The following is a 15690-nucleotide window of genomic DNA, read 5'->3' as shown; positions in this document are numbered from 1 at the left end:
TGTTGCAAAGTTTTTAATTACTGTATATCATTTTGTTGATTGTTAGACACTCAAAACCATGTGCCTATCAAGCAGCCTTACCAAACTCTTTAATAGATTATGCAATAAAGAAATAGATATGTCTTTAAAGTTTTATCTCACCTTGTATTCTGCACCAAGTATGACATTTACGGTTGTTTCCTTGTCCCATAAGACAATTAATCCTTTATGAATCTCAATCATAATGTAGTTGCCCATTTGAGACTTTCTAATTGGTATCTGACCTCCACCCTCTCTTTCTACTGTTTTAACTTGCTCTTCATTAAGTATCACTTCATAGTTCTGGAAGAGTTGAAAAAATAATAGGGAACAATGAAAATTTTCCAAAGCCGCTTTTTGAGTTATTGATCAAAAAATATGCACAACAGAAATTTTATTAGCCAATAGGGTAGACAAAAGCTGAATATTTCCTTAAATAAATATCAACTGCGTCATCCAGTTAATAAAAAGAATATATAGAATAGGGAAGAACAACATCGGACTTTACAGTTTCTGTGAGGATAGTTACAGCAATGGTAGTAATGAGCTCTTTGAACTAGACCAGACTAGGAAATCAAACTTATGCAGGCTAAACTATTTTTATTATTAAGGTTGCAGAAACAAAATCTTGTAAGTCTGAATCTGCTTTTTCCCTGCTTTCATGTCCATGAAAACAAGGAAGGTCTTGTATGAGTCACTTTCTCAATTATAGTCCTATCCAGGACACAGGTTATCTGAGCATTGTCTTGTAGCAGCTTTTCTCCTGTTCCTCAAGGCAATTCATGTATCTATTAATAGTGCCTTAAATGAATTTCTATTTGCACTAACTAGTTTCCTAACTATATCTTCAGTGTCTTTAAAACTGTTGGAATGCAAAGGGCATTTCTAGGGAAGTCTAGGTATTATACACGTTCAATAGGATATTTGACATGTTGTTTTGAATTTCACACAAGAATTAAACCAGTTTACCATTCTTTCTTTGTTTGCCCACTTATAATTTGACACGAAACAGGGGGAATAACTATGACAGTATCCCAAATGTAACACTCAATGTGCCAGGGCTGTCTTAATACATGGGCCTTATGGGCAGTTGCCTGTGGACTCCACGAGCACTGCGGCCCCATGCCAACATTGATTTTGTTGGAAGTGCCAATAAAATGAATATATGTTTAATTTTATCGACCATTTACATTTTTATTCCTCTGAGTAGTTGTCATAGGGCCCCCAGAAGACTGCTTTGCTCAGAGCCCATAATGCTGTTTAGATGGCCCTCCATGTGCTGAATGAAAATAGTTGCATAAAGGAGCTAACTATACCATCATCTTTAGTTTTAAAAAAAGTTATTTTGGAAGATTTTTTGGGGGGAGGAGGGAATACCAGGGAGTTAATGGTAGATCATCAATGCTGCAGCAATGTTACTCACTTTGAAGAATATTTTAATAGATTTAGTACAAGTGGTGCCAGTGGTGCCACAAGGAATATTTTCACTGATGATTCGGAATGACCCCTGGGTGGAACTGTTCTGGCCACAATAATCCTAAGAAGGAAGGAGATAGAATTAGACCAAACAAAATATTGCTTTCTGTGTTAGATCCAGACAGCTTCTCCAGTGAAAACAAGAAAGCAATGCTTGATACCTGCAAGAGTGTATATTCACATTGCCCATTGAAAATATAACGCTTGTCATCAAAGGTGATATAATGTCCATCTCCATAAACAGTACAGGTTGATAGGCACGTCTCCATGGTACATTGCCAGATCCTGTTCTTACATGTACTAAAATAAGAGAAGGGAAAGTGCATTTTAAGAATAATTTTCCTATTTGTACCCATTAAAGCAATTTTGTGTACATTGTTCATGTATTAGAATATATTTTAGTTGTGTAGAGTTCAGCTAAATAATTATTTCATGAACTTAGTCATAGACTATGTGTGAAGAGGCAAGTATATGGGATAGGAAAGAAAAGAAATTGAGACAGTATTGTAAATGCCTTAAATTCATCCAAGAAATTAAGAAACCATAAAAGTAAAAAAAAAAGCAAAGGAATTGAATTTTAATGTAAAGAACTTTAGAAAGAAAATTAAATTATATTTGAAAGTTGCCATTCTGTACTATAGAAAAAGAATGGACACCATTTTCAGATTTGTTCTGAATCAATAGATTTTCCTTGTTATTTTTGAAGAGGGTCTAGGAAAATTTGCCACAGGCAATTTGTCACAGCCAACTTGCCGAGGGACAACTCGCCATTCAAGCCTGTATTACTAATTTCATTCAGTCACTTTTATTATTGGTGACCACGTTTTCATTGAAATGATTGTAACTCTTATATTTCTGGATTTACTTCATTTTATTATTATTATTCATTGAATTTTCCTGCAGCAAGTTGTCCCATGGTGAGTTAGCCGTGGCGAGTTGGTTGTGGTGAGTTGGCCATGACAAATTGTCCCATTCAGTTATGAAAGCCAGTGTTCCATAACAAAAGTTGCTGAGTAACTGAATATGAAGTTACGTTGTGCTAACAGGTCTATTCTGACCTGTTATCCTCCTGAAATCTATTTCAACTCTTGCTACACTAGTTGGGAATTCTGGAGAGCTCCCAAGAAGTGTCATACCGAGAATGGTATTTTTCAGAGGAAAACTGGTGCTGATAAAGAACATATAAGATTTAAAGAATGTATAAGATAACATCCATTTAAAAATATTTTCACATCCAAAAGCACATTTCCATGTACTTTTCAATGAGAGATGGTGCAAATGAGAATTATTGAATTCCTTCCTTCCTTCCTTCCTTCCTTCCTTCCTTCCTTCCTTCCTTTCTTCCTTCCTTCCTTCCTTCCTTCCTTCCTTCCTTCCTTTGCTGCCTTTTCAAAGCAGTATACAGAACACAATAACCTTGTGAAACAAGCTAGATTGAAATGGAACGTCTGTAGCAAAGTAACACTGTGCACTTCCATGGCTGAAGGTGGATTTGGATCTAGGTATCCCCTAACTAAGTTTAACATCATAATTATTTTAGCAACCCCAGCTATGATTAGCTCCAAATTTCCTGCCCCTTGCAACCAGATTACAAACAACAAAAAACTGTAATCAAAAATAAATACATGGATTCAAGAAAGAAAATGATTTGAAAAATAGAAAATACATTTAGAACTAATGAATACAAACATAAATTGGCTGGTGATATATTTATATTATAGTTTCAGGTACTTAGGTGAAATATGCACCACGACTCTTGCCAGTTTGCTTTCAACCTTGTATGTCTTGGAGGGGGGGGTCCTTTCCCAAGGACAATATAACCATTTTACTTTAGGAATTTATATCTAACAAAAGGTATACTTACCAATTGTTACAGTCAACTTTGATCTTTTCCCCAGGCTGATATGTGGCATCATTGTGAACACATGGGCACTTGTCCACAGGAATACAACCGCCTTTCTCATCTGACACTAGCCCGTCTGGACATATGCAACCGGAGACACACTTTGAATTGTACTGTAAGCGTCAAGAAGAAAATATGACTCAGGAGGGAGCAAATAAGCAGTCAAATAATTTGCTTTTTCAGTCCAGGTTAAATAAGGCTGGCTCAATTTAAACACAATGGTGGTGTCAATTCAGCTAGAATTGCCCGTAGGGAATGACCACCTGAATTAATAATTCCACTCCATACCCAGAAGTTCTTCTATCTATATGTGTATTTGAGGTAGTAATAGTATGTTTCTGGATAAATGAAAGATCCTGAAGAAGATAGAACAATAGGCTCCAGAAAGAATTGGGCAAGGAGTGACTTGTCTAAGATTAATTCATGCCTTTATGGTCTAAGGAACTGTTTTCTGATTTGTAATATATTCTCTCAGAAAGGGCCTCAATACTTACACAATGATCATCAAGAGCCTGACAGCTTTTCTGACATGCGGCTCCTTTGCTATCAGTGGTGGCATTTCTGCAGTCAAAGTAAACCATTGGAGCAGTACATTCTATCCAGAAGAGAGAAAAAGTTGGTATATCACATGAAAAGATAAATATACCTGTAGATATCATGGGTCAAAAGAACTAACTTTATTCATTTGCATTGAAGTCTTATCAACTTTCAGTTTTTATTGAGTCTCTAATTGAGTTATGAAGGAAGGAAGGAAGGAAGGAAGGAAGGAAGGAAGGAAGGAAGGAAGGAAAATCTGAGTCCAATTCATGTCATCTCAAAATGAGTACATTTTGCCTATTGTTTCCAAATATTTGCAAGAAAACCAGCATTTAGTTTTGTACGCAATTTACAGCCAATAAATAGTTTTAAAAAGGACATTATCAGCCCTTGAATTATACCTCTTCACTTCTCTCAAGCATTATATTTTCCAATACCCAACTTTTCTAATGAAAAAAAGAAAATTCCTTCTATTTGCTTACTGTTTATATCATTTTTAAATATGTTGAAATCTCTAATATAATTTTAGCATTAAACACAATTTGGATCCAAGTAATAATTGCTTTCTTTATCAATCCATCTACAAGATAATTGGTTCTCACTAAAATATTAATTTATAGTTTAATCTGTGTGTATTTACCTAGGCCTAAGATACATTTGGAACATACTTCCAGTTACCATGTTCAGGACCATAGAAAATATTAAAATGCTGGTTTGTTTCTGGATTATCTTTGTTACATATTGCTATTTTAACTAGGCTGGTTCAACTTAAATGAAAAGATGGACCAAGAAATGTAAATGTGGGTAATGTCTCTTTATTTCTTACCTTTCTTGGAGTCTCCATCACCATAGCAGCTTAATTTTCCTTGATTACAAGTGCTGAGTAAAAGAAATAGGAATGATTATTGTGTCCAGATTATCTGAGAATTCCTAAAACTTTTTTTTTAGTTGAAAAGCTGCGGATTATCAATTCTACCCTAAAAAACACTTCAAAGGCAGAGTAGCTAATATAATCTAGATATAAGATTAAGTATTTAACATTTGTGGATAAACTTGTAAATGAAATAAATCTTAGCTCTTCCAAACTCTGCACTTTATGATGTTAAGCAGTGTCATTATATCCTTATAGCAAAACAAACAAACAAACAAAAAAACCAACCTTGGGACCAAATGAAAACATTATAGACTGACACTATTCTATCTATTCTTGATAATCAAGCTTACTTTGTAACTTAAAATCCTCTTACCACTTAACGCCATACTCATGGTAAACATCACCAGAGAGCATGGTTCTTCCTTTGTAATAGCAGGGACATTTGTTAGCAGGCACACATATTTCAGAATCATCCATATAAGTTCCAGGTTCACATGTACAGCCATCAACTGGGACAAATTTGATGTTGCAAGTAATATCAGGTTCACTCAGTGATTTGCAAGTAGGTTGGCAAGAACTAATTTCATAGCTATAATTCAGGGATTTGGGACAGATAGTATCTTTGGCTTGAAGGAAGAAAAAGAAATAATAGTTATTGTACATTGTTTAGCTGTTGATCTCAAGTCTTTGACAAAACTAAAAGAGAAAATAAGAATACAACACAGAATATGTGAATAACAACATACACAGAGCCACATCTGTGCTGAAAGCAGAAGAAAGGAACCAAGATCCATTCAGAACAATATTTAGAATATGCAATGTCTATTGCATATTCAATGGTGAATAGATACCACCACCCCTCTCTAAAAAAAGTCTAAAATTCCTTGCTTGAATGGTTCTATCAGATTACTCACAACAAGCGCTGGTTCTCCATCCTTCAAGTTCAATTCCTTTGGCTCTGCATGCTCTGACATAGGAAGAGAGGGCAGCACACATGCACTTCTCACTTATCGTACAAGCACAGGCATCAAACATACAGTTCTAGAAAAGGGAAGGATATTCTTAATCAAAAATACTTTCCATCTCATTTCTTTTTACAAGGTTGACTCAGCCGTCCATCCTTCCAGGGTCAGTAAAATGAGGACCCAGATTGTTGGGGGCAACATACTGACTCTGTAAACCTCTCAGAGAGTGCTGTAAAGAACTATGGAGTGGTAGATAAGTCTAAGTGTTGCTACTGCTATCCGACCGCTAAATTGAAATTTTATATCAAATCAGATTTCAGTGGCAATCTTTTAAGTCTGTCAAACTTCTGAAGTGCATTTAGCTGGGTGTGTCAGGCTTTGTTAGTAGAGTGATTTAATGTGCTTTCACATCATTTTGGCAATATAACACATGAGATTGAAAATAAATCTCTGTGGGTGACATTCAGTCTGTTTTTCTTCAGGAAGATCCATGAAGTGGAGGGGGTGTTTACAGAACTTTCTGCAATAACAGCCTACTGAAATTCACTAGATTCTGGCCACAAAGAACATTTGCTCTCCCCTCCCCTAAAGGATGATCCTTACTTCCTACCATTGTTAATGTCTTTCCAAACAATGTTCTTAATTAAAATAGATGATCATAGTACCGTATGATATGTCCTTGGATACACAAAGGGGTGGCATTTAGCAAAAGGTCCTTCAGGGTCAATCAGGAGTCCACACCAATGATGGGCATATTTTTCTAAAAAGAGAAGCAATACGTCTGTATCCTTTGGATCACTTCTACAAAGATACATGGCAAATTTCATCACAGATTACATTTCTAGCTTCAATGTTCACTTTATTAGCTTGCTAATTCAGACAACTATAGCCACATCTGAAAATGAATGAAACAAACTTGAGTCGATTTACCCCATACCAGAGGAAGTATTCAGTAGGTTCTGACCAGTTCTGAAGAACCAGTAGCGGAAATTTTGAACAGTTTGGAGAATTGGTAAATACCACCTCTGACTAACCCCTTCCCCATCTATTCTATGCCTCCTGAATCCCAGCTGATTGAAAGGAAATAGGGATTTTGCGGTAACCTTGCCTGGAGTGGGAAGGGAATGGAGATTTACAGTATCCTTTTCCTGCCAAGCCCACCAAGCCACACCCACAGAACTGGTAATAATTTTTTTTTGAATCCCACCACAGCCTCATACATCTAATTCTTTTTCAAACTCTGTTTACAAGATCTTAATTTGCACATTTTCCAATTTTTCACTCTCGTTATCAATGCACTGCTTGTATTTCCCCCCCACCCCAATTTGGAAGATTTCTATTGAGTTTTCCATTAACAGCTATGTAGAAGAAATTGAGAAGAATTGTTTTAAATAATGGCTATTTTGAAGTAATTCTACCCACCATTTTCAGTGCTCACGGTGCAAGGATCGTTAAAATGCTGTTTAATGTTGTCACAGGCAGCTATAGTTTTCCAGGTATTAGCAAATGCAGTTGCTGTTCCTTCTATCAAACCATTTAAGGTTTTGAAGTCATCTCTCTGGTTATGGTTAAAGTTGCCACAGAGGCCTTTAAAAGGAAATTTTATAATTTGAATGATGGCAAAATAACAAAATGCACTCTCTGAACCTAGGAAAGGCATAGAATTTTGAAATATTCCTTACCACACATTCTCCCTTGGAAAGATGGATCCAGATAAATGAATAACTGTAGCAAAGGTTTAATCTGGATCACGAGCTGAAGGCCAAAATTTGTTTCCAGAACGATGAAGGAATGTGAAGGCTGGAAGATTGTTACATTAGCTATGGGGAAAGAATAAATGCCATTCTGAATAAATCAGCACTTGCAGTTCTTCAGGAGAGGAGGAGCTAAATTTTGGGTAGTCATTTGCTACTACCACATTGGTGAACTGGGACTATAGTATAGAGCTTGATTACAAAAAACAAACAAACCCTGGTATAATTACTTTTACCATGTGTTCAACTATCATCCCAATGATATGATACACACAGCACATTTCACTGAATTAGTTAAGAGTCTAGCATATTGTTTTACATGGTTGCCTTCAGCTCTTTGTCTCCCACCTACAAATTGGCTATAAACAAAGCCAGCATTAAACTTTTCTGGTTAATTCCCTGTTTCCCTGAAAATAAGACACCCCCCCAGATAATAAGCCCAATTGGGCTTTTGAGCACACACACTAAAATAAGCCTCCCCTGAAAATACAGCAACAGCCATGAGGTGACCATGTTCGCCACCTCCTGCACCTCAAAAAATAAGACCTCCCTGAAAATAAGGCCAAGTGCTTACTTCAGGGGTCAAAAGAGAAACACGGTAGTTCTTCTTTCAGTGTTGGCTATGGTAATGGCCAGCTATTCTATTTGAACCCACAGTTAATAAAGCAGCCTACTGTCTAATTGGTCTGTTTCTTCACCCCACTTCCTCATGGTAAGAAAGCAATCCCAAAACATTTTTCTTTTTGTGGGCAGAATTTACAGGGCATATAGACTTTTTGAAAACCTTGATACAATTTACAGATTGTATCTGTAATTTGTGAATGTTGATTTATAGAATCAACATTCACATCTATGCAGGCACAGCACCCAGCCTAAAACAAAACTTCCTTTCCACGACTTTCTAAAGTTTGGTTCTCTGTTGCAGCTGTTGTTATGATAAAGCTATAGTAGCATAGTGGCTGTTACTCTTGACTCACATTCTACAAGTCAGGTAAAAGTTGGTCAGCAATAACTTTAAAAAAAAATTACCTTTTTCTTTAGTTACCCACTTTATGATTTTAATTGGTTTTATTTATTATCTATTTTATTTACTTAATAAGCAAATTTATATGGCTGCTCATAGTGACTCTGTTAACAAGTGTAACATAAGGTCTACTTAAAGTAGAAGGATTTCACCCCAGTTCCCAAATCACTCAAATGGATAAAGGTTGCACAGGAGTTACCACTCTATTTCTCTGGTAGGGTGGTTTTAAAAATCCAGATTTTTCACTAGTTTACTGGTGGACCAAAACTGTTAAAGATGTAGGTTAGATTACCTATAGCATTGCTTAACCAATCTTTGAGGAATTTGTAGTGACACTAACAGAAAAATAAAGTGAATTCTTCAGCAGATATGCATCAACCTCACAAATAACACTCCAGCAAAAGTTTAGCAAAATATTATCCAGAATTTGAACTGTGTTTGGAAATAAATTGGGAATCCGATGAAGTACAGATTTAAAAAAATGCTTTTTGAGACAGGTCCCTTAATCAATTGATTGCCCTAATCTGTAGAGCTGAGGTTTGTAAAGTCTTTTAAAAGCTGCATATGTTCAGAGGCTGACTAAGATTGAGGCATGGATAGTGAGCTTTCCTTTCCAAAAGAATTCGTTTTCCAGAACAGCAAACACAGTTGTCAGTCTGATACCAAACCAAATTTGATATGCTGAGTACATTTAAGATTTAAAACTCTTCCTTCTGCACAGTCAGATATTTCTAATGAGCTACATACCTACTGAGATAGGCAGCTGAGTAGACATCCCATTAACCATTACTTTGCCTTGATCGTTGATTGCAGCATACTGGTGAGTAAAAACGAAGAAATAATCAATAGGTTCAGTATCTTAAAAACTGATAAATAGAAATACGAAATTATCTTTCTATCATGAAAAAAAACACTACTCTGGTCATTCAGTAAAGGCCATAATAAACAGAAAGGGTAGAAGATGTCAAAACTCTGTAACAACAAACTAATCTGCAGATGAATCTGTAGAATAAAGAAATAAGTCTGAGCTATGCTCACTCTATGTGTGTGTGTGTGTGTGTGTGTGTGTGTGTGTGTGAGAGAGAGAGAGAGAGAGAGAGAGAGAGAGAGGGAGAGAGAGAGAGGGAGAGAGAGAGATATTCAAAGCACTAAATATCTAACTCTCTCCAATCCTTTCATTACAGTAAAGAGAAGTTTACGGCTTCTGGAAATGTGTACAGGGCAGGATTTATAAAACAGTTACCATTCATCCTATCATATGCAAATTCATCCTCCATGAACAATTCTTTTGGTAATCTACTGTGATATTTCCTATGCTCTTCCAAAGTATCTTTCATCTCTTCAGGTAGATTTTTAGAGGTGACAGAAACTATTGGAAGCCATTTTTCCCTTTTTTGAAGGGGAATGGTCTGTGAGCAGGAGTGAGCAATGTCCAATTCCACACAGTGTTTTATTTTGTTTTCCTCAAGAGTACATTAACAGCTACATATTAATGTTATTCATATACATATCGATGTGAATATGTTTGCAAATGAATTATATGGGAAGGGAGGGAAAGTAGGCAGAAGGAAAGGTAAGAAGGGAGAGACATTACAAGTGTTAAGTAAAATTCTCTCTTCTCATCAATTCATATTTAAATAAATTATTTAATTTAATTTGGTTTATTTGTTGACAGGAATTTAACTGAACTATTAACTTAAGAGGAAAAGGAAATTTAACTGCTGTAATCCAAAGTTTAAAAGCTGCTTCATTTTACTTCTAGCAATGAAATTCTTGTTTAAATATAAAAAAGAAGTGAATTATGCTTATTAGATATATCATGATTTTGTCAGCAAAAGGTACTTTTTAGATTGGTAGGCAAGCCTAATGATTACATGCGGATTCTGAATTCAATGGCACCAGAGCCATTTTGATTCATTACGGTTCTTACAGTTTCTCCTCGATTGATGGTTAGAGTCACCGATTTTAAGCAGCTCTCAGAATCTGTGATGCCACATGGCCCAAGCTCACCAAGAACAGTAAAGGTTTCTTCGTCACACATCTGGGGAAGAGAGACCAGGAAAAAGATAATAACAAAATAGACAGATTTCAAGGATGCTACTTTAAAAACATTTTGGAATAACTTCTATAGTAATTTTTTGCAAAGAAAGGGAATAATTTGAGTCTGTTTGGTTGGAAAAACAGGAAATTCTCATTTATTTTCTTTTTCATAATTTTATTAGAACAAAGAACTGAAGAGCCAGATTAAGTTAGAGCATTTCCCGAATTGTTCAGGCTCTTCCTAGCTAGCTTAATTTAGTTTTCATTATTAAATCACTTTACTGAGTAGCATACAGAGTTCTATCAGCTTTTGGATCCCACTAATATAGTAATTAATTAATCCCACTAATATAGTAATTAATTAATCAGTTTTAAATGGTTATCATTTACATTTCCTGGAAAGAAAACAATAGCTTGGTGAAGTTCTTCTCCATCACCCAAGAGCTCCTCTATTTCATGTACAAATGTAAAAGAAAACTACCATTTTATAGGGAAAGCTGCAAGATATAAATAAAATCTAGAAATAGAAAATGGATAAATCACATGTCATATTTATAGCCAATGAATTGACATCCGGAACAATACATATAATTTTATGATTCCAAAAATAGAAGCTCAGGTTTAGGTTGTGTACCTAAAGACATTTTTGCTAATGTGAAATCTTAGATGACTTGCCTTAGTTAGAATATAAGTACACTTTCCATGGAAATTATACCACACTTCATCATAGGTGGAGATATGTGATCCTCCTTCTATTGAGCAAATACCACGACAAGGAAGCTCTGTGCAATTCCACGCACCACCACTGCACACACTGGAGGAGAGAGAATCTAAAATTAGGGATTTAACTTTGAAGGAAAAGTACTTTACTTAACTTGTATTATTTTGCTATGGTATCAATTAAATCCCCATTCTGAATATATAAATGTAGAAACTTAGTTTGATTGAGTCAATGAATATTATCTTGTAAATTCAAAAGCTATGTTAGGCATGATCTACTACATGATCATAGTTTCATTTCTCAAAAACTAATAGAATGCAACAAACGTTTACATGTAGGTTTATTTATTTATGCTGCCAGACAAAATATAATATCAAACATTAATGTGAAACTATACACTTAAATATTAAAGAGAAAAATATATAGCTTATCTTCCAGCATGGAACGATATGACAGTGCTTAATGTTTCCGTATTGCAACTATGATTGAGCAATATTTTGCCATTCTTTTTGAGATTTCTAAATATTTATCAACTAATAAAAATATGTGTTGTCTTCTACTGTACATTTGGAACAATTACCAGGAGAGGTAATAGCTGCAAGTGTGCGAAAGCCTTTGTCTCTGATCTTGCAAAGTTTTTGACAGTCACAGTGAGCAATACTGGCAAAAGGTGGAATCCATTTTCTTCTTTCTCCTAAAAAGTCTTAGTTTAACAATATGTTTATTAGTTAAGTGCTGTTCTTTAGTTACCCAGCTAAATTCAAAAATCCAGCAGAATCTTTCTTTTGAACTAGTCTGAAGGATAGGTTAATAGCCAGAAGTAATATATGCAATCTGAAAGGTTAAATGGAAGTATGGACTTTAGATCAGAGCCTAAAATCAGGAATTACAAATTAAAAAATATTGACATCACCGAGGAAAACTAGATCCCTGCACAAAGCATTGGTTGAATGTACCAAAAGATATTAATTACCAGGAACGGCATGGATCTGAATATGTCATCCCTGGAGAATAGGATTCTCCATTATAAATGCAGGAACATTGCTCAAAAGGGATGCAGGCTTTGCCATTGATGTCATCCAAAACAGTTCCTATGGGGAAAAATAAATCATAATGGATTTTCAACCTGTGCCAATACAGTTTCATTTCATTTTCATTAAAATTCTTTTACACAAATTTCTTTTTAGAAAGTTCAGAAGGGAGTATATATAATAGACAGTACTATTTTATTATTGTGTTTGTGGCACAGTAGTACAGTATACATACTTAGGTTTAATAGGTTAGGTTTATTGGTTTTGTATGCCGCCCACTCCCGAAGGACTCCAGGCGGCTCACAATAAACAGGGGGGGGGGGGAATAAATAAGACAATACAAACAATATTAAAAATCCACAACAGACACAATTGAAACGGGGGTGGGTACTTCAACAACCCCCAGCCTGCCGGAACAGCCAGGACTTAGTAGCTTTACGGAAGGCCGGGAGGGTAGTAAGGGTCTGGATCTCCACGGCGAGCTCGTTCCAGAGACCTGGAGCAGCAACAGAGAAGGCATTGGCTGGCAGATGGAACCCGGAGAAGGCCAAGCCTGTGCGATTGAATTGGTCTTTGGGAGGTAATTGGCAGGAGACGGTCTCTCAGGTACCCAGGTCTGATGCCATGTAGGGCTTTATAAGTAGCGACTAGCACCTTGAAGCGAGTCCAGAGACCAATGGGCAGCCAGTGCAGCTCGCGGAGGATAGGTGTAACGTGGGTGTACCTAGGTGCACCCACAATCGCTCGCGCGGCTGCATTCTGGACTAGCTGAAGTCTTTGAACACTTTTCAAGGGCAGCCCCATGTAAAGCGCATTACAGTAATCCAGTCTTGAGGTGACAAGGGCGTGAGTGACTATCTGAAGGGCCTCCCGGTCCAGGTAGGGTCGCAATTGGTGCACCAGGAGAACCTGGGCAAAGACCTCCCTGGTAACAGCCGACAACTGGTGATCTAAAGTCAGCTGTGGATCCAGGAGGACTCCCAAATTGCAAACTCTCTCTGAGGGGCGTATAATTTCACCCCCCAGACTGAGAGATGGAATAATTTGCCAATCTTTGGGAGGGAACATCAATAGCCATTCGGTCTTATCGGGATTGAGTGCAAGCTTGTTCGTTCCCATCCAGACCCTGACAGCCTCCAGGCACTGGCCCATCACTTCTACTGCTTCACTGAGTTGGCACGGGGCGGACAGATCCAATTGTGTATCGTCTGCGTATTGGTGGTATTTAATCCCGTTCCGCCGTATGATCTCACCCAGCGGCTTCATGTAGATGTTAAATAGGAGGGGGGACAGGACCAAGCCCTGCGGCACCCCATAATTGAGGGGCCTAGGGGTCGACCTCTGTCATCCGACCAACACTGACTGCGACCTGTCCGAGAGGTAGAAGGAGAACCACTGAAGAACGGTGCCTCCCACTCCCACCTCTCGTAACCGTCGCAGAAGGATACCATGGTCGATGGTATCGAAGGCCGCTGAGAGGTCAAGGAGCACTAGGATAGAGGACTGACCCCTATCTGACCCTATCTGGCTCGCCAGAGATCATCGATCAGCACGACCAAAGCAGTTTCCATGCTGTAGCCAGCTCCATATCCTCACAATTCCTTCCCCCCTTGGTAACAGAATAATTTACGCTGAAGATGGCAGCTCACCTGGTGGACAAAAGCAGCCGTCTACACAGTGATCTTCACAGATATGAGATCTTTCAGAATTAGTACAAGTATTTGCACAAGGTGATCCACATTCTTGATATTGCATACCCGAAGAGCATGATATTGCTGAAATAAAAACAGTAAGACCAGGTCAGTTCTCCACACAGCATGGTGGTCATAAAAATAAGCTGGACAGAGAATCATTATCAGTAACATGTATGTATCATGTTCTTCATTAGACTTGCAACATGCCATAATTTAAAAGAACTCTCAGCAGTTAACAAAGATACATGAGATAAGACATCCCTGATAACAGGACAATTGCATCTTAATCATCAACATCATCATAATATCCCAACCAAAATCAACAAACAGGAAAAGCAATTGCTCATACTACAAAAACTCCGTGGAAGAGCTCAGTTTTCAGCATCATTTGAAAACAGAGGATTGGCCTGATCTCTGCCAGAAGATTACTTGAAGCTGCAATGGAAAAATAGCACCTCATTGTTTCAGTTCCCCCTTACTTTATGGAGAGAACCAATATAGTTTCTCTTGATACAATCAGTCCAGGCTGAAGAATGGAATTCTGAGAATATGTTGGTGCCAAAAATATAGGTCTTAATACAGCAAAACCAGCATTTCATTTTGCACTTGGAAGCCTACTTGAAGCCAATGCAGGGGTCACAGCACAGGTATAATGTTTACTGGGGAAATGTGTCAGGTAACAGGTGGGCCACTATATTTTATAAACTATCAGCATTTGGATAGTCTCCCCAAGTACAACACATTGCAGTAATATAGGATGCAACCCCAAGTAGCAACTGAACTGCCATTCATAATTAATGGTTTTAAATGAAATGTATTATGTTTTCAGAAATCATTTTTAAATTAAAGTGGCTACACAGCACATCCTACCACCTGTCTCTTGTTTTTTGCATATATTTCATGTTCTTTATTTATGGTCTATGAATGCTAGCCAAATAGTTTATAATTTATATACATCCATTATTATTTTTTGATGGACACACAACACAGAGAAGATATCTGTTCTGAGTCTTTCTCTCCTTTTCCTTTGATGCTTCATTGTTCAAGACTTCTTGAAAGCAGAAACAATATAAGCAAGAACATGATTCCTCAGTGACTGATAACCCAGTTCAGTTGTTTCTCCTCTGAGCTGAATAACTGAGCAGAAAAAACAGAGCTTGCCATACACAAGCACATATCCAATTGTTTATCCAATTGCTTTCTTCATCTCATTGCTTAAAGAATAGTACTAATATGTTTTAGTATTTTTGAAGAATGATTCATTTTGTAGTCTTTGTGACTTTCCCAATCCCTTTGAACTGTATATTGTCTGGGAAGGTAAGACTTGCATCTTCTCTGACCCTTCAAGCTGTTCATACACTATATTGCCAAAAGTATTCTCTCACAACTGAGTCTGATTATGTGGATGGGTGAGCGAATACTTTTGGCAATATAGTGTAACTCTATAACTAGTACAGGGATCTGTCAAATGCAATGTTTTATTTGTAATGTAATATTTATTCATTGTTTTCTGTTGCATTAGAAATCTATTCATTTATATATTTTTTTGTTTTGGCAGCACCTTTTTATTTCCATATTTTCAACTAGAAAACGAATCTGAATCCAGAATCCTGAAAAGTCTAGAGCAGGGATGTCAAACTGGAGGGCTGTGGG

General features: G+C 37.0%; 1 protein-coding gene across 3 annotated transcripts in view; it reads right to left on the bottom strand.

Moving 5' to 3' along the window:
• Window positions 1-15690, bottom strand: part of LOC106549553 (uncharacterized) — a 69758-nt gene that overhangs the window by 39608 nt on the left and 14460 nt on the right. For all 3 annotated transcript variants that reach the window (XM_087716406.1, XM_087716414.1, XM_087716420.1), the window contains exons 8-23: window positions 13993-14118; window positions 12286-12403; window positions 11267-11405; window positions 10482-10592; window positions 9299-9368; window positions 7456-7593; window positions 7196-7360; window positions 6439-6533; window positions 5723-5849; window positions 5182-5434; window positions 4761-4813; window positions 3892-3992; window positions 3359-3510; window positions 1656-1794; window positions 1442-1555; window positions 142-321 (exon numbers count right to left, since the gene is read on the bottom strand). In XM_087716406.1, the coding sequence (XP_087572532.1) occupies window positions 142-321; window positions 1442-1555; window positions 1656-1794; window positions 3359-3510; window positions 3892-3992; window positions 4761-4813; window positions 5182-5434; window positions 5723-5849; window positions 6439-6533; window positions 7196-7360; window positions 7456-7593; window positions 9299-9368; window positions 10482-10592; window positions 11267-11405; window positions 12286-12403; window positions 13993-14118 (2081 nt within the window). The remainder of the gene's footprint in view (window positions 1-141; window positions 322-1441; window positions 1556-1655; window positions 1795-3358; window positions 3511-3891; window positions 3993-4760; window positions 4814-5181; window positions 5435-5722; window positions 5850-6438; window positions 6534-7195; window positions 7361-7455; window positions 7594-9298; window positions 9369-10481; window positions 10593-11266; window positions 11406-12285; window positions 12404-13992; window positions 14119-15690) is intronic.

This window comes from Thamnophis sirtalis, unplaced genomic scaffold (assembly GCF_051295495.1).
Source record: "Thamnophis sirtalis isolate CommonGarterSnake01/CBP01778 unplaced genomic scaffold, rThaSir2_p1.2 scaffold_1, whole genome shotgun sequence".
In the NCBI taxonomy this organism is placed as follows: Eukaryota; Metazoa; Chordata; class Lepidosauria; order Squamata; family Natricidae; genus Thamnophis; species Thamnophis sirtalis.
Note: the sequence above shows the minus strand (reverse complement) of the source record. Positions and strands in the feature narration are given on the sequence as shown.